The sequence below is a fragment of the Sinohyriopsis cumingii genome, chromosome 10 (assembly GCF_028554795.1).
Source record: "Sinohyriopsis cumingii isolate HCF-2022 chromosome 10, ASM2855479v2, whole genome shotgun sequence".
Taxonomy (NCBI): domain Eukaryota; kingdom Metazoa; phylum Mollusca; class Bivalvia; order Unionida; family Unionidae; genus Sinohyriopsis; species Sinohyriopsis cumingii.
In genome coordinates, this window is record NC_142970.1 from 109,808,747 (window position 1) to 109,834,062 (window position 25,316).

At 35.0% G+C, this 25,316-nt stretch overlaps 1 protein-coding gene across 1 annotated transcript in view; it reads left to right on the plus strand.

Annotated features, from left to right (window-relative positions):
* The first annotated feature begins 488 nt into the window (after nt 1-488).
* LOC149791007 (neurobeachin-like protein 1) overlaps nt 489-25,316 on the plus strand; it is a 225,434-nt gene continuing 200,606 nt past the window's right edge. Inside the window, exons 1-2 of the mRNA XM_089972877.1 lie at nt 489-634; nt 17,886-17,977. Of these exons, the coding sequence (XP_089829003.1) occupies nt 575-634; nt 17,886-17,977 (152 nt within the window). The 5' untranslated portion in view covers nt 489-574. The remainder of the gene's footprint in view (nt 635-17,885; nt 17,978-25,316) is intronic.

The window sequence follows — 25,316 nt, forward strand, 5'->3', positions numbered from 1 at the left end:
TGTAATTCTCATTTAGTTATAATGGTTTTGAGTTTGCAGTTTATGAATTATATCCAAGCGTGCTTCACACTTCAGATGTTTTATGATTTATTATATTAGTATCAGCTGGTGCCTTTATTATCATATAACTTGTGTCATTGTAATTGCCAAATTATTCATTCCACCTATTAACCATCAACGTCATCATAATCATCATCATCATCATCAACTATAATGTGGAGTTAGATGATGAATTTTGTGTAACATAAGAAGTGCATTATGAAAAGCCAGTAGTCTGTAAATTAACAAATTATATGATATTGTTTTTCTTTTCATTAATTAAATAATTAATTAATTACAGTTGTCACATGGGGATTCCCCTTGAAACCTCTCAACAGGAATGACACCTGTCTATTTATAGATCTGCCTTTCGACCAATGAAATTGATTGTCTAGGAAGCAACATTGTTTTCGGAACGTTTCTTATATCATCATGTTCTGAAATGACGGTTATGATAGGTAGGAGACATACTATCGTATTCCATTTATACTTGTTGTCTTGATGGCAACAAACTGCAGTTGTGACTCTTTTAATAATGGAAACTTTGAGTGCTCGAGAGAAACTTTTCCAGCTCTGGATGATATACAGTTCCAAGGTAATGTAGTAGACTCTAATATAGTGTGATGCTGATTCACCCACTCACCCCATCCTCCTTCGGAATCAAAGTAGACCGCTTCCGCTTTTGAAGTTTCTGCATGATAATCATTTATTCTTGTGATCAGTGATATAAAAGATCAAAAGGCAACCAGCCTAAGCGTTCACGGTGTAATCATTGTGGAATGCTTGATAACTGTTGCTTTTAATTTTAATGTCGACGGAGGGTCAATGACCCACCTCCCCCTCCCGCAAATTGCCCCCCCCCCCACTCTCTCTCTCTCTCTCTCTCTCTCTCTCTCTCAGAATCGTTATTTTTGCATATACACTTTGGTTAACTGTCATAAATTTCTTAGCTCCGCAGCAAGCGGCTCAGATATGCAGTGTAAAACCTGTACTTCGACAACAACCATAGTCCCTACCTCGGGACGGGACAGTTGTCATTTCCCGAGGCCTCGTTGATGGAGAGTCGACATATTAGAGTGATTAAATACAGGGATCTACAGCTAGAACGAAAAATAAATATCTTATCTAACTTCATTAAAAAGGAACTTTATGCATTGCTTGATGTCAGCAAAGTGACTGTTAATTATAATCCAATACTCTGACAAATTAAATGGTGCCTATTTGCAATAATAATGGAATATTCCCTTCCTTGGGGTCATGTATATTGAATTTTTGTGATTATGTATATAAAAAAATGAATCAAATATCATTCATGTTCAAAGGCTAAGGGAGTCAGAAATGGCACTTAATATAATTGACCTCATTTAACACATGTGGAAGGTATCAACATGTGGAAGTTCTTTTTCTTGGTTATGGGATTGCAGGATTTGGTTTAATATTTAATCAGATTCTGCTCTTGGACACCTAATTCTGGGATTCATACAAATTTCTAAAACATTGTGCAGAAAAAAATCATCCTAATGTGTGATGGTCAAACGTTATATCCGTGAGCCCTACTTATATTTATCGGTTGAATCACCATGTTTTTTTAAAACGAAAGAGTGGATGGGGACTCAACTGTGAATATTCTTGAAAGGACACTTTGTAATGGGGTGGTAATTTTGTCTGACTATTAAGTGACACTGTAACTGGTGAACCCCAACATTTTGCAACAGATCATGTACATATTCAGTAAGGGAGTAATGATATACCAAGATGTCATTAAATTGCAATCAAAATGCCTGATATCGTATATTGCGATATGATTATAGAAATACCAGTATACCAGGTTTTTTCTTAACCTACAATAGACCTTCAGAAGACCATTGTCTTCCATTAAGCTTAGCATCATACCAACATGGCAGCTTCTAAATATGAGTTTATGAAAAACCCAAGAGCATATAGTTCTGTTGGAATAATTTGTCACTAAAAAGGGAGTTTGGCACCAACACACACTGTCTTTATCTGCAAACTGCTGTACCATGTAGACAATTTCTCTGAGAAAATTGTCCCAGATATGTATTTAAAAGTGTAAGAGGACATAAAATCATGCTTGTCCCTTGCTTATAAATTTGCATTTACAACAGAATGTTGTTAGTCTCTCAGGTTGTAACCAAACGTGGTTGGAATCATTGATATTACTAATTTACTACATCATTCATTAATTTGTTAAAATCAAAGCAATACATTTGTCAGTGCGAAAATTTATGATTTCATATATTTTTACTTACTTTTGTTCCTTGACATGATTATACTGCAATTATGAACCTTTTAATCATTTTAGTTTGTTGACCAAAATACCGTTCTGATCAGGCAAAATAATACTGCAGCTATTCAGCAAATTTTTGTTTCCTGCTGGTAGAAGTTTTCACTCATGTTGATGTGTTTATTGTTTGTCAAATCATTTAAGTAATTATTATATCTAGTGGGCAGGCTTGGCCAATGTGGGTATGTGAGAGAGCTTGCCAGTAGCTTCTCATGGGTTGGTGGTTCTTTCCAGGTTTTCCCTGAGTTCTTCCTCTACCATTAATAACTGGCCATCATGTATAGCCTATCTTGTGCTGAAAAATGGCGTTAAACCCTATAACAGCAACAATATCTAGTGGGTATTTTGGTGAAATAAAAAGCAGCATGATTTTATTTTCCTAATATTTTATTACATGCAAGGAAGTTGCTCATTATTACAATACATTATATGCAAAATTAACATTAGAGTCATAAACACCGTCACTTTGTCAGTCACCAATATGTATTGATATGTATTGCAATATGAACATGCTGTATTGCAACGTTTTTACCTTGCAGTACTCACCTCTTATATTCAAACCATTATAACTTCTGCACTATTGTCATGAAATTTTGACTATGATAAAATATTATCCTCAAATAAATGGATACAATTTTGAAAGGAAACTCTAGTTTTGAAGAAAATGCTATGCTAAGTACACTAGTACGCGTGATTATCTTAGATTTGATGATTCATCAATAGCTTCATAAGTAGAAGACCACTAACAATAATACTTTTTAAAATAATTTTAAAGGTCTGCAGATAAGATCATATTTGAATAGTTGTTTCACAACTAAAATTCTTCGACAACAAAGGTTTCAATATTTGCATTAACATTCACTAGTTGGGGTGTATGTGATTGAGAAGCACATTTATTTTGGTAATTTTGGTAATTAATTGTAGCCTGAAGTACAACAATAACAAATAGGAGAGAGTTATCATGTTTGATGTGGTGTTTTACTTTGAAGGCAAGAGTGACTGAGAATGAGAGATTTTTAAAAAATGTAGCTATTTGGCATGGCTTCCATCTGTTATTTTTAATTTTTGTTGCCAAAAATATAAAAAAAATATATGCAATACACTCTTGGTTGTCCAGTTGTTGATTTGCTGTGCTTTTTGAGATGGATAGAAACAAAAAATTCCTAGAAAACTCAGACTCTAGATGAAGAAGCATGTACCATTACATATGCCATAGCTTGGGACTGAACCCAAAGTGTGTGCCATTACATATGCTATAGCTAGGGACTGAACATTAAAAATGTGCCATTAAATATGCCATAGCTAGTGACTAAACCCAAAGCTTGTGCCATTACATATGCTATAGCTAGGGACTGAACCCAGAAAATGTGCCATTAAATATGCCATAGCTAGTGACTAAACCCAGAGCATGTGCCATTAAATATGCCATAGCTAGGGACTGAACCCAGAGCGTGTGTCATTACATATGCCATAGCTAGTGACTAAACCCAGAGCATGTGCCATTAAATATGCCATAGCTAGGGACTGAACCCAGAGCCTGTGCCATTACATATGCCATAGCTAGTGACTTAACTCGGAGCTTGTGCCATTACATATGCCAAAGCTAGGGACTGAACCCAGAAAATGTGCCATTAAATATGCTATAGCTAGGGGCTGAACCCAGAAAATGTGCCATTAAATATGCCATAGCTAGTGACTAAACCCAGAGCATGTGCCATTAAATATGCCATAGCTAGGGACTGAACTCAGAGCTTGTGCCATTACATATGCCAAAGCTAGGGACTGAACCCAGATCATGTGCCATTACATATGCTATAGCTAGGGACTGAACCTAGAAAATGTGCCATTAAATATGCCATAGCTAGTGACTGAACACATATCATGTGCCATTACGTATGCCATAGCTAGGGACTCAGCCCAGAGCATGTGTCATTACATATGCCATAGCTAGTTACTGAACCCTAAGCTTGTGCCATTACATATGCCATAGCCACTGACTTAACCTAGAGCTTGTGCCAGTACATATGCCATAGCTAGGGACTGAACTTTGAACATGTACCATTACACATGCCATAGCTAGGGACTGAACCCATAGCATGTACCATTACATATGCCATAGCTAGGGACTGAACCCAGAGCATGTAACATTACATATGCCATAGCAAGGGACTGAACAATGTACATGTACCATTAGATGTACCATAGCTAGGGACTGAACCTAGTACATGTACCATTAGATATGCCATAGCTAGGGACTGAACCTAGTACATGTACCATTAGATGTACCATAGCTAGGGACTGAACCTAGTACATGTACCATTAGATATGCCATAGCTAGGGACTGAACCTAGTACATGTACCATTAGATGTACCATAGCTAGGGACTGAACCTAGTACATGTACCATTAGATGTACAATAGCTAGGGACTGAACCTAGTACATGTACCATTAGATGTACCATAGCTAGGGACTGAACCTAGTACATGTACCATTCGATATGCCATAGCTAGGGACTAAAGCGAAAGTAGCTGTGGTGTAAAGAGTATGTTATCCCGACTCTTGGGATCCTAAATCTCATCCCTGATCTGTATCCCTTCCCCGTGCCAACCACAGTAATTACAAAGATGAGTGAGCAGTATATGGCAAAATACTAACTCTTGACGTTAACTTATTTTGATAACAAGTTGTATGGTAAGAAAGCTTTGGTCATGTTATGAGGTCTAGCAATATATTACCATCTGTCTGAACCCAAGGAATGATTTTCCCACTATCACAAAATCCTTGCATGATATTTTAGATAGCTTAGTTTATATATTGATATTTTAGATTGCTTACTGTGTATTAGCCATGGAAGGTACAACAGATGTTATTGCATGCCAGAATATTTGCATGCTGCTGCTGAAACTCAGTCAGAAATATCTTTTGTTGATAAAGCAATTGATCTAGTGTTGAAAATTGTGTGTATTTAGTCCAATCATTCTTTCATTTTAAAAGTCCTGTCAGCATCATTAGTGAACTTATTAACCCCTGGAGCTTTTTGTCATTTTTGCCTGAAATGTGAGTAGGAAACACATTTGCGGGCTATTTCTGAATACATTTTAATTTATTGACTTCCAAGAATTTTCCCATTAACCTCACGCCTAGTTGTGTTAGAAACATCATTTTTCATTGGCAATTTCACTCATGCATGAGCAGAAGGGTAAAAGTTGGAGTTCTTTTTTTTTTTGCTTAACAAGCCCATATTTAGACCACTCTCTATTCCAAATATTTAGACCACTCTTTATTCCAAATATTTAGACCTAGACCACTCTTTATTCCAAATGCCCAGCTTATCCTACTTTTTGCAAAGGTTCAGCTGTCTGTGTGCAGTTGAGACCGGTCTGCTTTAGATCTGAGGTCTTAAAATAAAAAATCTGGACACAAAATTGGATTCTGACCACAGGCAAATTTCGGGTGGAAAAAAATTGGGTCCAAAAAATTAGGTTTTTCCCTCTGTATTTTGTAGTGCAACTAGAACATCCAGATTATTTGGTACCATTATAGAGCTAGATCTGTCTACCTTTCTATAACACCACCCACTTTAGTGTATCTTACGTGACTTGGATGCTACAGAGCTTGGCAGTGGGCTACTACCCCCTGCCACATAAACGTGGCACCAGGGCTTAATGACTTAAATTGTGACTGACAAGCACTTCTTTCCCTACAAACCCACCCCATTTTTTCCCCCGTTTTCCTACTGCTGTTTTTGTTCCATTCATTGTGCATTAAGATTTCATTTGGTACCAAGTCTTGTAAACAGTATCTCAATGTTTTACTGTAAATTATAAGAAAAGAGTTGCTTACCAATTGCCAGTAATCAGAGATAATGTGTGTTGTTGTATTATATTGCTAATCAATAGTGAGGCTTTTGATTCTTTTGTAAAATGGTGGACTATTATAAATGAACTGAATGTGTACTTAGTTGTTGAATGTTAATGGTCCTTATTTGAGAGAAACAAAATTAATGAAAAGGTTTCAAGGATAAACACATTTTAGCAGCCATATTTATTATACTCTTGATCCCATCCCAGCAACTTCATCTTGCATGACATGCAGTTGGGTTTTACAAAATTAAGTTTCCTGCAATAACCTTTCAGGGTTGATAATTACGTTAAATAATCAGTGTATATTATTTCCTCAATGCAATGTTTGACTTATTATTATTGAGGACATATCGCTTTAGTTAAAGTGAGGACACATGGATATAGTTAGAGTGAGGACACATGGATAGAGTTAAAGTGAGGACATATGGATATAGTTAGAGTGAGGACATATGGATAGAGTTAAAGTGAGGACATGTGGTGAGGACATATGGATATATTTAAAATGAGGACAAGGTTATTGTTAAAGTGAGGACATATGGATATAATTAAAATGAGGACATATGGATATATTTAAAATGAGGACATGGTTATAGTTAAAGTAAGGACATATGGATATAGTTAGAGTGAGGACATATGGATAGAGTTAAAGTGAGGACATGGATATATTTAAAATGAGGACATATGGATATAGTTAAAGTGAGGACATATGGATATATTTAAAATGAGGACATGGTTATAGTTAAAGTGAAGACATATGGATATAGTTGAAGTGAGGACATGGATAGAGTTAAAGTGAGGACATGGATATATTTAAAATGAGGACATATGGATATAGTTAAAGTGAGGACATATGGATATATTTAAAATGAGGACATGGTTATAGTTAAAGTGAGGACATATGGATATAGTTGAAGTGAGGACATGGATAGAGTTAAAGTGAGGACATATGGATATAAAAAAAGTTAGAGGTATTTGTTGTGAGCAGCTTAGATTGTCTGTTAAGGAAGAACATACATGTATATCTGCTACTGTGGGATAAAAGGGACAAAATAAATATTCTTTGAAATGAAAAGTGATTGCCTCAAGAAATTATAATGAACACGGTGGTCATCATTTTCTTGTCTGGCCATATTTATATGGATCCAGATGTGGAAACTATTCTCTTGATTGACATTCATGTAAAGTACATGTAATCATATTCTTATTGAGGAAATAAGTATAATATGCAACATGTATACAAGTATACTACACAGACTATATATTAGTATAATATGCAGTCAGTAGTATACAGTCCTTATACAAGTATACTACACAGACTATATATTAGTATAATATGCAGTCAATAGTATACAGTCCTTATACAAGTATACTATACAGTCTATATATTAGTATAATATGCAGTCAATAGTATACAGTCCTTATACAAGTATACTACACAGACTATATATTAGTATAATATGCAGTCAGTAGTATACAGTCTATATACAAGTATACTACACAGACTATATATTAGTATAATATGCAGTCAGTAGTATACAGTCCTTATACAAGTATACTACACAGACTATATATTAGTATAATATGCAGTCAGTAGTATACAGTCCTTATACAAGTATACTACACAGACTATATATTAGTATAATATGCAGTCAGTAGTATACAGTCCTTATACAAGTATACTACACAGACTATATATTAGTATAATATGCAGTCAATAGTATACAGTCCTTATACAAGTATACTATACAGTCTATATATTAGTATAATATGCAGTCAGTAGTATACAGTCCTTATACAAGTATACTACACAGACTATATATTAGTATAATATGCAGTCAGTAGTATACAGTCTATATACAAGTATACTATACAGTCTATATATTAGTATAATATGCAGTCAGTAGTATACAGTCCTTATACAAGTATACTACACAGACTATATATTAGTATAATATGCAGTCAGTAGTATACAGTCCTTATACAAGTATACTACACAGACTATATATTAGTATAATATGCAGTCAGTAGTATACAGTCCTTATACAAGTATACTACACAGACTATATATTAGTATGATATGCAGTCAATAGTATACAGTCCTTATACAAGTATACTATACAGTCTATATATTAGTATGATATGCAGTCAATAGTATACAGTCTATATACAAGTATACTACACAGACTATATATTAGTATAATATGCAGTCAGTAGTATAGTCTATATACAATTATACTACACAGACTATATATTAGTATAATATGCAGTCAGTAGTATACAGTCTGTATGTAAGTATACTACACAGACTATATATTACTATAATATGTGGGGCCCCGAGTGGCCGAGTGGTCTAAAGCGCTTACCATTACGGATCACTGCCATCTCACCTCTGTTTGCGTGAGTCTGAGTCTCAGGCTCAGCTAACGTGGGTACGTGAGAAAGCCTGCCAGTAGCTTCTCGTGGGTCGGTGGTTCTTCCTGGGGTTTTCCAGGGTTCTTCCTCCACCAATTATACTAGCCACCATGTATAGCCTATCTTGTGCTGAAAAATGGCGTTAAACCATACAACAACAACAACAACTATAATATGCAGTCAATAGTATACAGTCCTTATACAAGTATACTACACAGTCTATATATTAGTATAATATGCAGTCAATAGTATACAATCTATATACAAGTATACTACACAGTCTATATATTAGTATAATATGCAGTCCCCCGAGTGGCCTAGTGGTCTAAAGCGCTCTCCGTTACGGATCACTGCCATCTCACCTCTGGCTGTGTGGGTTCAAGTCTCGGATTCAGCCAGTGTGGGTATGTGAGAAAGCTTGCCAGTAGCTTCTCGTGGGTCGGTGGTTCTTTCCGGGGTTTTCCTGGGTTCTTCCTCCACCAATAATACTGGCCGCTATGTATAGCCTATCGTGTGCTGAAAAATGGCGTTAAACCCTAAAACAACAACAACAACAACAAAGTATAAAATGCAGTCAATAGTATCCAGTCTATGTACAATTATATTATACAGTCTATATATTAGTATAATATGCAATCAATAGTATACAGTCTGTATACAAGTATACTACACAGACTATATATTAGTATAATATGCAGTCAGTAGTATAGTCTATATACAATTATACTACACAGACTATATATTAGTATAATATGCAGTCAGTAGTATACAGTCTGTATGTAAGTATACTACACAGACTATATATTAGTATAATATGCAGTCAGTAGTATACAGTCTATATATTAGTATAATATGCAGTCAGTAGTATACAGTCTGTATTCAAGTATACTACACAGACTATATATTAGTATAATATGCAGTCAGTAGTATGCAGTCTGTGTACAAGTATACTGCACAGAATATATATTAGTATAATATGCAGTCAATAGTATACCGTCTTTATACAAGTATACTACACAGACTTTATATTAGGATAATATGCAGACAATAGTATACAGTCTATATACAAGTATACTACACAGTCTATATATTAGTATAATATGTGGGGCCCCGAGTGGCCTAGTGGTCTAAAGCGCTTTCCGTTACGGATCACTGCCATCTCACCTCTGGCTGTGTGGGTTCGAGTCTCGGATTCAGCCAATGTGGGTATGTGAGAAAGCTTGTCAGTAGCTTCTCGTGGGTCAGTGGTTCTTTCCGGGGTTTTCCTGGGTTCTTCCTCCACTATTAATACTGGCCGCCATGTATAGCCTATCGTGTGCTGAAAAATGGCGTTATACTCTAAAACAACAACAACAACAAAGTATAAAATGCAGTCAATAGTATACAGTCTATATACAATTATATTACACAGTCTATATATTAGTATAATATGCAGTTAATAGTATACAGTTTATATACAAGTATACTACCAGTCTATATATTAGTATAATATGCAGTCAGTAGTATACAGTCTATATACAAGTATAATATAAAGCCAGTAGTATACAGTCTATATATATATATATATATATATATATATATATATATATATATATATATATATATATATATATATATATATATACAAGTATAATATCCAGTCAGTAGTATACAGTCTATATACAAGTATAATATACAGTCTATATATAAATATAATATACAGTCTATATACAAGTAGAATATACAGTCTATATATAAATATAATATACAGTCTATATACAAGTATAATATACAGTCTATATATAAATATAATATAGTCTATATATAAATATAATATACTGTCTATATACAAGTATAATATACAGTCTATATATAAGTATAATATACAGTCTATATATAAATATAATATACAGTCTATATATAAATATAATATACAGTCTATATATAAATACAATATACTGTTTATATATAAATATAATATACTGTCTATATATAAATATAATATACTGTCTATATATAAATATAATATACAGTCTATATATAAATATAATATACAGTCTATATATAAATATAGTATACAGTCTATATCTAAATATAATATACAGTCTATATATAAATATAATATACAGTCTATATATAAATATAGTATACAGTCTATATATAAATATAATATACAGATATAATATACAGTCTATATATAAATGTAATATATAGTTTATACAGTGTTTTATCTACCCATGCATCATGCGTCAAATACAGAAACGTTTCAAAAAATTTGATACACAAAAATTGTCATGCAATGAAAGAACAATTTCTGTTCACTCATTTGTTTGCCTTGTGTTGTTTCAAGACACCTTCAGCGTTCAGCTGAAAATGGCATCAAAGGCAAAATAAAATCAAAATAGATTGGAAACAAATTATCTTTACAACCATTTATGACCGACCAATGATGACAGTAATGTTATCAAACCAGTGGAGCCATCATCATCCAAAGATAATATAATGATTACTTGTAAGCTAAAACATAATTTTGTGCAGCAATGGATGAAAACATACAGCTGGCTACATTTTCAAAAAGAAGTCGATTCTCGGTCCAGAACAGGGATCTTAACCACCTTTCGGAATAGGCATGTGATTGAGAAACGGAGAAATCTGACGCTTACCAGGATTGTTGGGGAAGATAGAAGTACATTGGGGAAGATAGAACAAGTACATTCAGTTTTGAGGAAACTTTGAAGAAATGGAAGAAAACAGAAGAGAGAAGACTCTATGAACTTAAAAACATGAAATGATTTGTTGAATTGTGAACAGTTTATGGAGTCAGAGTTACATTCAGAAGACTTCCTCATTGAAGACACGGCATGATGTGTGGGATCAGCTCTTCTCTGCCTGCTAGTCAAATTAAAACATTCTAGTCACTGCTACCTAGTGTAATGTTTTCTTGTGTAAAAATATTTAGAAAACATGCCTTGGCTTTAGTTACATTATATAACTAATATTTTTGTTGTGTATTTAAACAACATAATTAAATTTTTAAAAACTATTGAAGACTGATCATCGGCTTGAATAAGACTCATAGGTTTGGACTTTGACTCACTAGGTTTTGCCTTGGTGAGTCAAATGACTTACATGAAGCCATTTGAAAACAAAACACTGTCTATATATAAGCATAATGTACATTACATATATATAAGTATAAATGTACATTCCATATGTAAGTATAAATTTACATTCTGTACACAAGTATAATATACAGTCTATATACAAGTATAATATAAGTCTATGTACTAACTGCATATCCATGATATAAATAAAATCTCAGTCAAAATAATCAAATGTTTTACATGGTTCAAAGTCTGTCAAAACATTTATTAAAAACATAATTGAGGACTGAAAATAAATTTTATCTGATGAACTATGACCATTTCAATTTTAATACACTTAAATGCACAGTAGCAATGCATTGTTTAACAGTGTTCTTAGCACAGCACTGCTATCAAGCAATATTGTTATTGTGTAAAGGGTCTATTGATCGTAAATATGGATTTGTACTTTGGGAAATCTGAACTGATTAAATGTCATTTTATTTTTGTAGGCATATCTACTTTTGTGTTGAATTTTCACTGATATAGTTCAGAAATGGAAGAAAAATCAAATGACATTTTGTTATATTGCCATCTATCTGAAAACTACACATTTGTTATAATGATCTGTCTGAAAACAGTATATGTTTGTTATAATGCCATCCGTCTGAAAACAGTATGCATTTGTTATAATGCCATCCGTCTGAAAACAGTATATATTTGTTATAATGCAGTCAGTCTGAAAACAGTATATATTTGTTATAATGCCATCTGTCTGAGAACAGTATACATTTGTTATAATGCAATCAGTCTGAAAACAGTATACATTTGTTATAATGCAATCCATCTGAAAACAGTATACATCTGTTATAATGCCATCTGTCTGGAAACAGTATACATTTGTTATAATGCCATCTGTCTGAAAACAGTATACATTAGTTATAATGCAATCTGTCTTGAAACATTCTATATTTTGTTAAATTGCAATCTGTCTGAAAACAGTCCACATTTGTTATAATGCTCTGTGTTCCCATGCCCTCCTGATTGAGGTCCTACAATCCAGCTGGAATTTGAATTCAGTAGGTTAGTGTCCTGGAAACCTACTTGAAAATTTCTATTTGTCATAACATATCCTGGAATTTGATAACAAGGCATAAGCTAAAAAAAAATTGTAAATGTTCTTTTTCTACTGCAACTTTGAAGTGAACTATTTTGCAACAATCAATATGTCTGTAACCATGGTTGAGTCTGGTAACTATGAGATTTTTTTGTACACATGCCTTCAACTGCAATATCGTGTCTTTTAAATTAAAGCATCATATTTTAAAAATGACTGCTGCAATTTGTCATTTTCTCCTTAAAATCTGGAAAACGCCAGGAAAATAAAAAATCTTTTGGTGCAGGAACCCTGAATGCCATCCATCTAAAAACAGTTTACATTTGTTATAATGCCATCTGTCAGAATGTAGCATATACTTGCTGTGATACTAAACATTTGTCCACAAACAACTGAATCACATTATAACAGGTTGTTGGTATAAGGGGTTCTAAGAACTTTGATGATATTAGAATTGTACATAGGAAACAAGTTCTCGTTTTTGCTGATATAAATAATCAGTGAACGAATGTGCCAAAAGGATTTAAAAAATAGCATAGAATTGGCAATGGGGCAGATTCCAAGGCACAAGTTATGAGCAACCTTGTTAATTTGTACAAAGGGATTGGGTGTTCCTTTAATTTCAATTTTCACTCCCAGAAACACGTGTCTGTGTCAGCATCAGTTGTTTTGCATCTGCAAGAAGTACATCGTGAAGGATTTGGTTGTTAATGGCTGTTTTCAAACTTGGACTTGTCCTAGATAAGATTTTCCTTGAATGAGGAAACCACAATTTCTTCTCTTTTGAAGATGACATGATGATGCCTTCCATATATAAATGAGTACATGAAATTAGTAATGTTTTAAAAACATTCATGGAGTGCATGGTGGCCATGATGAGTCCTGTACCTGATCACGATGAGATGGCCTACAGGAAACAAGTACTTTGTTTTGGAAGACTTGAAAAAAAAAATCTCATGAAGGATGAGAATGGTAATTAAACAGATAATACGTCTGTCTGCAATCTGTATAATGGAAATACAAGCAATATGTCAACCATCCAGCCACTGAGAGACCTTCTAAAGATGAAAGTGACCATCAAGTTGATATGTGTATCAATAATATATCATATCACAGGCTGTGTATCATGAATCTTATACTTTGGAAATGCATCATTTAACCTATAATGTATATTTTCTATCAACAACGCATTTTGAAGGATTTATTACCATGCACATGAAGCAATTAATGAATGATGAATTAGTTGGTTATATGAAGAAGACAGTCATTGTAAAAAAAGGCATTTCTGCCAAAATTCTATGCAGGCTGATGGCACTAAAAGAAGGCAGCACTATGATTTGGAAAGTACATAGCTGGAAATCTATTTTGGGAAATGTTTTGGTCAGTGAGGGTAGCAGTATACTGCAAGGCATAATAATGGGTGCAAACTGTATCTAGTTATGTTACTGTATGTTCATGAATAATTTATCTCAGAATGAAAGCTAGCATAAAAACCGTAGGAAGGTGTGGTGGTGGGAGATATTGGCATTAGTTGCCAATGATGTTGGTTGAGGACAGAGTGATGAGTGGTCATTTGAAACAAACAGAATATAGTACTCCCACATTATAATACTGTTGATGGACAATACATAGTGATACTGTAACTGAGTATAGTGAACTACATTAGTCATAAAATTTCAACACTGTAATGAAATCATATTGATGACCATACCTGCCTTATAATATAAACAGTATTATAATGAAGGGTGGTTTAGTGAGGGAATGGTGAAACTGCTTGCTTGTGACTAGCATCTCTGTGGTTGGCTGATTAAAGTTAATCAGATTTTATCCCAAAGTTTTAGTTGGGGGTGGGTCATGCTGTGATGATATCCATTTGTCTGTCCATCTGTCTGTTATCACATGTCCTAATTACAGATAGGGTTGGCTTCCTCCCCAGGGCTTCCTATGAGAGGTTAAGGATCAAATGCAGTGACATATCTGGCATATTTTATATGTCTTTCATTGGTCACTGTCTTGAGGATGTGATGTGTAAATGGAGTGGGTGCTGGAAATATGCAGTTAGAAGTGAAGAGTTTTTTTTAGTTTACGTTTTCTCTAAATATTAATGTAAAATTATCACAAAGATCCGATTCACTTATATATATATATATATATATATATATATATATATATATATATATATATATATATATATACACACACACATGTAGCAAATACAGATTTACATGGTTATACAGTGTATATCCTATAAGCTTAGCAGTTGTTAAAAATCAGTACACATTTATTTTAGAACTACATATGAACATTTGCAGTACAGGAAGTTAAGTATTTCCAGATTGCTTTGTCAGTAAGGTTACCAGCTGTTTACATTAAAACCAGACATCAGTACTGGATGATTCATTACCCTCCACTTCTGCCAGCTAAATTTGTTATCTAAAGAGTCGAATTGTGCCAAAGATTTCAGAACAGAGGATATTGGAAATATACACTTTACTGTATTTTGCTTGTTTGTTTCACTTGAAATTAGATGGGTCTGGGTTTTTGTTTTTGTTTCACTTGAAAATAAAAATGAAGTTTACTAATACAGTCAGATGGGTCTGATTTGTGTCTTTGTTTCACTTGAAATTAAAAAATAAAGTTTACTTACAATCAAATGGGTTTTGGACTTTGTCTTTGTTTCCATTGAAATTAAAACATAAAGCTTACACAGTCAAATTAATCTTGGCTTTTATCTTTCTTTAAGCTGAAGACCACTCCAGTGGCCTAGTGGTTAGAGCATCTGTCTTGGATGCTGGAGGTCGCAGGTTCAAACACCAGCCAAGTGACTGAGACTCAGTCATATGGTCTAAATTACTCATCTGGGCTTTTGTCTGAGACTACATGTATGTGGCATGATGCCCCAGTGCTAGACATCACTGTAAACTGTCACATTGCAGACATCATTGCGATATAACTGAAAAATTGTTAAAGCTACATTAAAAATCCAAACCACACACACAAACATTATTTAAGTTGAAATTAAAAAAAATAAAGTTTACTTAGTCAAATGAGTTGGTGTTTGACTGAGACTCAGTCATATGGTCTAAATTACTCATCTGGGCTTTTGTCTGAGACTATTACAGTAAGCAGACCTTAATTATGTTTTTGTATTAGTATTTTTACTACACAGCAGCACATGAAGGTTATTTAGTGATGAGACGATTGAAGCAAAACATTTAGTATAAATGAGGTTGCTTAATCTTCTTGAAAATATCTAATATTTATTTGTTTCCATTTCTTCATTTCTCTTTTTTTTTATTGCCTTGGGAATATAATATATTCAGATGTTTGCTGAGTGTAGGTGCACATAGATTTAAAAAAATAGATCAAATACTTATTTTTATATAGCTTTACTGGTGATGGACCATTATGTTATGGGATGCCTGTTAATTGTCACTCATTGTCCGTCCATCATTGATCATCTGTTTTAAGCTTATAGAGGAGAAGAGATTATGGAATTTTTTCTTGTCTGTCCATCATCTGACATCTGTCCATCCATTAGTATAAGCTTGTTGTCACTGCTACTTCTAAACATCTGGGAGGATTGCCATAAAACTTCACACAAAATGTTCATCCCCATGTCTAGTTGGTCCCAGATGAAATTATTGCTGCTTAGACATCCAACATGGCCACCACAGTGCCCATCTTGCTAATCTTGTTATTGACACTTCTCCTAGCTCTATTGTCATTACAACATTGGGGTTTGACTAAAATACTTCTTAAGATGGTCCTAAATGAAACTTTTGCCAATCTAATATGCAACTTTTCCTTCTGACAGGAAAGTCATATGTTGATGAAGTTTTGACCAGAATGCTGCTGATGATGTTTTGTGGGACCTAAATGAAAAGGAATCTTTTTTGATATCCAGTATGGCCATCTTGAAAGTCATATTTTCCCTAAAAGTTTTCTTTTGATGTCAAGCTGGTCCTTGATTAAAATGATGATCTTATATCCAATATGGCCACCGTGGCAGCCATCTTGAAACTATTGCCATTGCTACTTCTCTTGATTGGAAAGTCATATCTGCATGAGGTTTTCACTGGAAAAAATTTTTTATGATGATTTTTTATGATGTCTTGTTAGTCCCAATGAAAAGGGTGCCACATGGACATCCAATATGGCAACCATCTTCAGAACCTTACTGTTGCTGCACTGCCTGAATGGATAGTCATATTACTATTAGGTTTTTGCTAAAAGACTTCTTAATATGTCTAACAGGTTATAAGTGAAGATCTTATTATCATCAATATGCATCCTAAATGGAAAGTCACATCAGCTTAGGGTTTTCACCAGACTTCTTCTGGTGTCTGGTTGTATTAAACAAAATTGTCTTGATTTGATAGCCAATATGGCAGCTACAATTACCATCACAAAATCATTATTGCTAATTCTCATAGATGAAAATCATGTCAACATTGGGTTTTCAGTGGAAGACTGTTTATGATTTCTAGTTAGTAGTAAATAAAAATGATGCAGATCTACATCAAATAAAGCCAGCATTGCAGCCATCTTAAAAATCGTGTTATTGCTATTCCTTCTTATTAAATGGAGAATCATATCTTGATGGAGCATCATATCTAGATGGAGTTTTCATCATAAGATTATTCTTAATATCTGATTGGTCCTGAATGAAAATGATGGTGATCTGACCTACAATACGTTTTCCACGATGAACACACTGCAACTCTTAACACTAATTCTCTGGAAGGAGGAGCATACCAGCATAGGGTTTTCACCATAAGTCTTCTAATGGTGCCTAGTCAGTTCTAAATTTGCTCATCTTGTATCTCTGGCTGCCACAGTGGCTAATTTGAAATTGTTATTACCTAAGAATATGAAAAATGGTTTCAACACTCAGTAAATAAGAAATGGACTTGTGTAAGATCATGGAAGTTCTTTTCAACAGTAAAGCATAAGTCCCTTTGTGGGTCTCTTATTTCAGTACATTTTTGCAAGCTAACAGTTCAGCCCTAATTATTTCCAGCATGATGAAATTTTGTCCAGTTGTCTTAATCTTTATTTAATATAAATATTTTTTTTTTTTGCAGAATGACAACAGCATATTCAGTGACTTTATCCATTCCTTTATTGAAGCTTACCAAGAATTTATTGATTTGGACTACAACCATTTGAATGAGGGGTAGGTTTAAATCTTTGTCATTGGGGTATTACCATAAGCTCTTGATTACCAAAAGCTCTTGATTAACTACTTATTATGTCAGTATATGTTCCAGGTCCTTCAGAGACTTGTGGTTTGACGTGTTGTTATCTTACCATAAGCTCTTGATTAACTACTTATTATGTCAGTATACGTTCCAGGTCCTTCAGAGACTTGTAGTTTGATGTGTTGTTATCTTAACATAAATTCTTGATTAACTACTTATTATGGGGTATTACCATAAGCTCTTGATTACCATAAGCTCTTGATTAACTACTTTTTATGTCAGTATACCTTCCAGGTCTTTCAGAGACTTGTGGTTTGACGTGTTGTTATCTTAACATAAATTCTTGATTAACTACTTATTATGGGGTATTACCATAAGCTCTTGATTACCATAAGCTCTTGATTAACTACTTTTTATGTCAGTATACCTTCCAGGTCTTTCAGAGACTTGTGGTTTGACGTGTTGTTATCTTACCATAAGCTCTTGATTAACTACTTATTATGTCAGTATACGTTCCAGGTCCTTCAGAGACTTGTAGTTTGATGTGTTGTTATCTGATTCAGTTTCTGGAAACATTTCTGCCAGCTCATTATATTAAAAAAAAGCTTGCTTGCAAATTTCAAACACTTTAGTCATAAGTTTTCTCGATATTTCTTTTTGTAAACAAATTCTTTGTATAACCCATCCTATATAGACAAATATTAAAACCCATTTACCTGCCGTTTTATGCTAGAGCATGCCACAGCATACTTAGTTATAATTTCCAGCAAGTAACTAGAACAAGCAATGGACAAATGTATTAAAACCAAAGAAGAAATTGACAGCTTCACTGTCAAAGAGCTCAAATGTTACCTTTGTTGACCTGGACAATTGTTAGCAGGTAACAAAAAAGAATTGATTAATAGGGCCAAAGGTGTTATAAAGTTGAAATTGAATGATTTAGACGAGTTAGACAGAGAAGACAGGTGTGAGCAGAAAAGAAGACCATGTGATAAACTAACAACCCCACTAGCGGACAAAATTCCACAGAGACACTTGGAAACTGTCAAGTGATGTTTCAGCTCTACCAGGGTTTACAGGCAGTGAAATTTACAGTTACTTGGTGCTTACTATGAAATACAGACACCAGGTAAGATGAATAGTCTATATGAAATGCAGACACCAGGTAAGATGATTAGTCTATATGAAATACAGACACCAAGTAAGATGAATAGTCTATATGAAATACAGACACCAGGTAAGATGAATAGTCTATATGAAATGCAGACACCAGGTAAGATGAATAGTCTATATGAAATGCAGACACCAGGTGAGATGAATAGTCTATATGAAATGCTGTTGTTGTTGTTGTTGTTGTTGTGGGGTTTAACGCCATGTTTCAGCACACGATAGCCTATGTATGGCGGCCAGTATTAATGGTGGAGGAAGAACCCGGGAAGAACCACCGACCCACGAGAAGCTACTGGCAAGCTTTCTCACATACCCACATTGCCCGAATCCGAGACTCGAACCCATGTAGACAGAGGTGAGATGGCAGTGATCCGTAATGGAGAGCGCTTTAGACCACTCGATATGAAATGCAGACACCAGGTAAGATGAATAGACTATATGAAATACAGACACCAGGTAAGATGAATAGTCTATATGAAATAGAGACACCAGGTAAGATGAATAGTCTATATGAAATACAGACACCAGGTAAGATGAATAGTCTATATGAAATGCAGACATGTGTGCTTCTTGGAGTATAACAGTATTTCAGAGGAATGCAGCCACTGTATCATCAGATGCAAAGTGATCCTTCCATCTGCACATCAAAACAGAGACAAAATACTGACCAGGATATTTGGGTTTGTTTGTCGAAGATCAGTGGTACACTCAGCCAGCTGTAATTCTACAGTAGGGTACGTGATTTTTCTATGTTTTTAAAAACAAATCAGTGCTTGAATATGACAGGATCAAAATGCAAACTATAATTTAAAGGATCGTGCTGGTCACTGTCAATTTACAAGCATCAAGAAAGGAAGACAATAATTAGAAACTAATTTTAGCATGGGATGGGGAGACTCATTTTGCCTGAAAAGTATTGTTAGTTGCAAGGCATTTTAATTGTAGACTTAACAGTAAGAACTCAGTATCGTGAAGATTCATTCCTTCTAATGTGCATAGGATTTAGTTTAATTAAAAGAATTCAGGACAATCATGACCCCCATTGTTTATATAAAAGCATGTAATTCTGAACAGGTTTCAGTATATACATAAAGAATTTAAAAAAGATGTATTTTATTATTTTACTAGAAACAATAACACATGTACATGTATATATGCATTTGTTTCATAATTACAATATATTCTCTTTTATTAAGAAAAAATTTAGTATAATGCTTATTTGCAATTTCAACTTTTTCAGCAAAATTGAGGAATGTAACCACATTGGTGCACTGCTATTTGCCCTCAAAGAAATTACATGGAAGAAAAAAGGTGGCACAGTTTCAGCTACATTGGGGCAATGCAAATGGAATGAGCCTTGAAAAAGAAAATGAGCCCCATGAAGTTCCAAGATTTGAAATTTAAAAGGCAGATGTTACACGCGCAGAAGAATGACGTGGAAATTCCTTTCATTAAAGAAAATACCTGCATAAAAAAATCAGAAAATTCAGCTTTCACACCAACAATTGATGAGAACCACTTCAGACTGAAACTTCTGCCTGCACAATCAAATGCTGGCTGGCTGCAGATTTTCCAAAATATATCAAAACCTGAAATTCCCGAAGTAATGAATGCTAACTTTACTACTGATCATAATAAAACTAACTTTCAGAGTACCAACTGCCAAAAGCATTTCCAAATTACACTCCAACAGCTGGCTGTGTCTGAGGAGGACACGATAAAGATGGAGAGAAATGCAAGAGGGCATGACAGGAATGAGTTGTGGGAGAAAGCAAGAGCAGAGAGAATTATTAGTTTTGTTTTGGCTCGGTCTGTAGGAGAAGAGATTAGCAAATTAAAGAACTTGATAGTTTATTAAGTCTGTGTTTTCCTTTTCATTATTGGATGGTGGTGTTTTGTATCAAGTATATACGAGTAGATTGGTATTTCTTTGAATGGTTAAATGGTAAGGTTGTATAGATGAGACATTTTGTTTAATCAAAGAAGCCATAAAATGGTGCAACTCATTTATAACAAACATATCAGATTAAAGATGGTAACTGCATGCTTGGGTAATATTCTTTTCACGTTCTGAGTGAATGTAAATAAGCTAGATGTGCATGATTCATATAGAAACAAGATCATGTAATGCTAACCACAATTTAACTGTCATGTTTTCAGCATATATATATATATATGAATAAAATTAAATATATTATGCACATCGTGAGTTTGTCAGAATTGATTTTTAAGTTAATGTATTTCCAGCAGTTTTAAAAGCACAGTAAATATATTTTATGATGCAAGATATCTACGCAAAAGGAGTGTCTTATCGACCGCTGTGTATCAGAATCTCTTGCTAATATTTTGGTGTACTTGCAACATACATTGCCTAGGATAAACAAGTCACTGAATTTATTTTACCTAAATGTCAGCAGATTACTATTTTGTGAATGCACAATTATATTTCTAAACTCTAATACATTCCCGTGACATGCAACAACAAAAAATACTGACAAGAGCTCTTAATGATCCTAGTAAATAAGCAACTGGAATAATGTGTATTCCGTATGATTTGTTTATATTTTAAGTACTAATGGTGGTTGAAGATTATTAAGTCTTGCAAAAATTTTCTATATTTTTGATGACTGATTGGCCATGGATATTGGCATCACACGCTGCAAGAGTCTGAAATTTTTTATCCTCCTTTTTTGCTGTTTCAGCGTGGTTCTGTAGATAGCAATGATTTTAGTATGCTAAACTTCATGCCTTGGATCTTCTTATTACTTTTAAATGGAGGAATAATAAGATCTGTACCCTTAGGTCTGGTATAAAGAAAACCTTATCTGCCATAATGGCATCACTTTTCTCACATAGCCCCAAAATGACATACAAGGTAGTTATGTTTTGCTTGTCCTTGTAGTTGATGATAATGCAACAAGTTGGATATGTTTTCTTAATGAATGAATGAGGCATATTCTCTTCAGCTATCTCTTTGCTTGGCCATTTCACTAAGAAACTAAGCTATTTATCAAGGTATTCAATCCGCTTGGCCATTTTGCTAAAAAACTATGCTATATATCAAGGTAGTCAATCGACTTGGCCATTTTGCTAGGAAACTAAGCCATAGTCAAGGTAGTCAATCCACTTGGCCATTTTGCTAAGAAACTAAGCTATATATCAAGGTAGTCAATCCACTTGGCCATTTTGCTAAGACACTAAGTTATATATCAAGGTAGTCAATCCACTTGGCCATTTCACTAAGTCATTAAGCTCAAGGTAGTCGGTCCACTTGGCCATGTCGCTAAGACACTAAGCTATATATCAAGGTAGTCTATCCACTTGGCCATTTCGCTAAGAAACAAAGCTCAAAGGTAGTCAATCCACTTTTCCAGTTCAATAAGAAACTAAGCTATATATCAAGGTAGTCAATCCACTTGGCCATTTCGCTAAGACACTAAGCTCAAGGTAGTCAGTCCACTTGGCCATTTCGCTAAGAAACTAAGCTATATATCAAGGTAGTCAATCAACTTGGCCATTTCGCTAGACACTAAGCTCAAGGTAGTAAATCCACTTGGCCATTTTGCTAAGAAACTTAGCTATATATCAAGGTAGTCAATCCACTTGGCCATTTCGCTAAGACACTAAGCTCAAGGTAGTCAGTCCACTTGGCCATTTCACTAAGAAACTAAGCTATATATCAAGGTAGTCAATCAACTTGGCCATTTCGCTAAGACACTAAGCTCAAGGTAGTCAATCCACTTGGCCATTTCGCTAAGACACTAAGCTATATATCAAGGTAGTCAATCCACTTGCCCATTTCGCTAAGAAACTAAGCTATATATCAAGGTAGTCAATCCACTTGGCCATTTCTCTAAGACACTAAGCTCAAGGTAGTCAATCCACTTGGCCATTTCACTAAGAAACTTAGCTTTATATCAAGGTAGTCAATCCACTTGGCCATTTCGCTAAGAAACTTAGCTTTATATCAAGGTAGTCAATCCACTTGGCCATTTCGCTATGAAACTAAGCTATATATCAAGGTAGTCAATCCACTTGGCCATTTCACTAAGACACTAAGTTATATATCAAGGTAGTCAATCCACTTGGCCATTTTGCTAAGACACTAAGTTATATATCAGGGTAGTCAGTCCCCTTGGCCATTTTGCTAAGACACTAAGCTGAAGGTAGTCAGTCCACTTGGGCATTTCGCTAAGACACTAAGTGATATATCAAGGTAGTCAATCCACTTGGCCATTTCGCTAAGACATTAAGCTCAAGGTAGTCAGTCCACTTGGTCATTTCGCTAAGACACTAAGCTGTATATCAAGGTAGTCAATCCACTTGGCTATTTTGCTACGACACTAAGCTCAAGGTAGTCAGTCCACTTGGCCATTTCACTAAGACACTAAGCTCAAGGTAGTCAATCCACTTGGCCATTTCGCTAAGAAACTTAGCTATATATCAAGGTAGTCAATCCACTTGGCCATTTCGCTAAGAAACTAAGCTATATATCAAGGTAGTCCATCCACTTGTTAAATATTGTTCCACATGTCTTGATGGAAATTCTGAATCTAACAGCAAATCTTCCAACAAAAGTTCATGGCTCAGTCACATGAGCACAAGGAAGAATTCATCAATCAGCCTCAGTGACCGAGGCCATCAATTAGCTTCAATGACCGAGGTCATCAATCAGCCTCAGTGACCAAGGCCATCAATCAGCCTCAATGACCAAGGCCATCAATCAGCTTCAGTGACCGAGGCCATCAATCAGCCTCAATGACTGAGGTCATCAATCAGCCTCAATGACCAAGGCCATCAATCAGCCTCAATGACCGAGGTCATCAATCAGCCTCAATGACCGAGGCCATCAATCAGCCTCAGTGACCGAGGTCATCAATCAGCCTCAATGACCGAGGTCATCAATCAGCCTCAATGACCAAGGCCATCAATCAGCCTCAGTGACCGAGGTTATCAATCAGCCTCAATGACCGAGGTCATCAATCAGCCTCAATGACCGAGGTCATCAATCAGCCTCAATGACCGAGGCCATCAATCAGCCTCAATGACCGAGGTCATCAATCAGCCTCAATGACCGAGGTCATCAATCAGCCTCAGTGACCGAGGTCATCAATCTGCCTCAGTGACCGAGGTCATCAATCAGCCTCAATGACCGAGGTCATCAATCAGCCTCAATGACCAAGGCCATCAATCAGTCATTGGTATAAAAATTTGCCAATCCTCAGAATCATTTGCAACTCAGATGCAGTGCTTGTGCTGCTAGCATGGTTCTTCCTCCCTCTTTGTTTATTAGCATCTTCTTTTACTTCACCATTTCAAGTAACATTGTATCCCTGTAACCCGTTGTCATCATCATCTCTGATATATCACATAAATGTTGGTCTATCTTTAGTGCCATGAAATACACTTAAATCTGTGCATTAGAGTCCCTCGACCATGCATCAGTTTCTGTTTAGGTCTATATATCCCTTATTGACTTTAAAGCAGGTCTTGGTCTCATTTCAAATATTCATTACCTCTGAAACTGCACGACAATAGTTGCAGCATTACTGATGCATTCAAAGAGCTGACAGGTAGAGGTACTACTCCAGCTTCTAGTTCTTCATCAGATGAAACATTGCAATGAGTTTCTTGTGGATCATCCAGTGTATTCACTGACTTGTCTGACACTGCAAGCTTTCTTGTGGATCATCCAGTGTATTCACTGACTTGTCTGACACTGCAAGCTTTCTGGTGGATCATCTAGTGTATTCACTGACTTGTCTGACACTTCAAACTTTCTGGTGGATAGCTAAGTACCATAATGCTACAGTGAAAAGAAACAAAATGGCATAAAACACACAACACAAAGTCATTCACATGTTGTGACTGAACAGTGGAATATTGTTGTGTATGAATGATGTAACGTCAGTGCCTTGGCCTGCATGTTGAGCCTTCATTACAGTGTAACTGGGTCCATAAACCTGTGATAGGTTACATTGTTCACAATTACAACAAAATCAAAGGATATTCATTTGCATGCATGCATGTGCGTGCAAACACACACACACACACTTCTATGAGACTGCTTTACTCTATCAAAGACAGGTTAAAATGTGATCTGGCTTTATACAAAGTATGCATGTTTATTTTGGGTTTTTTAAT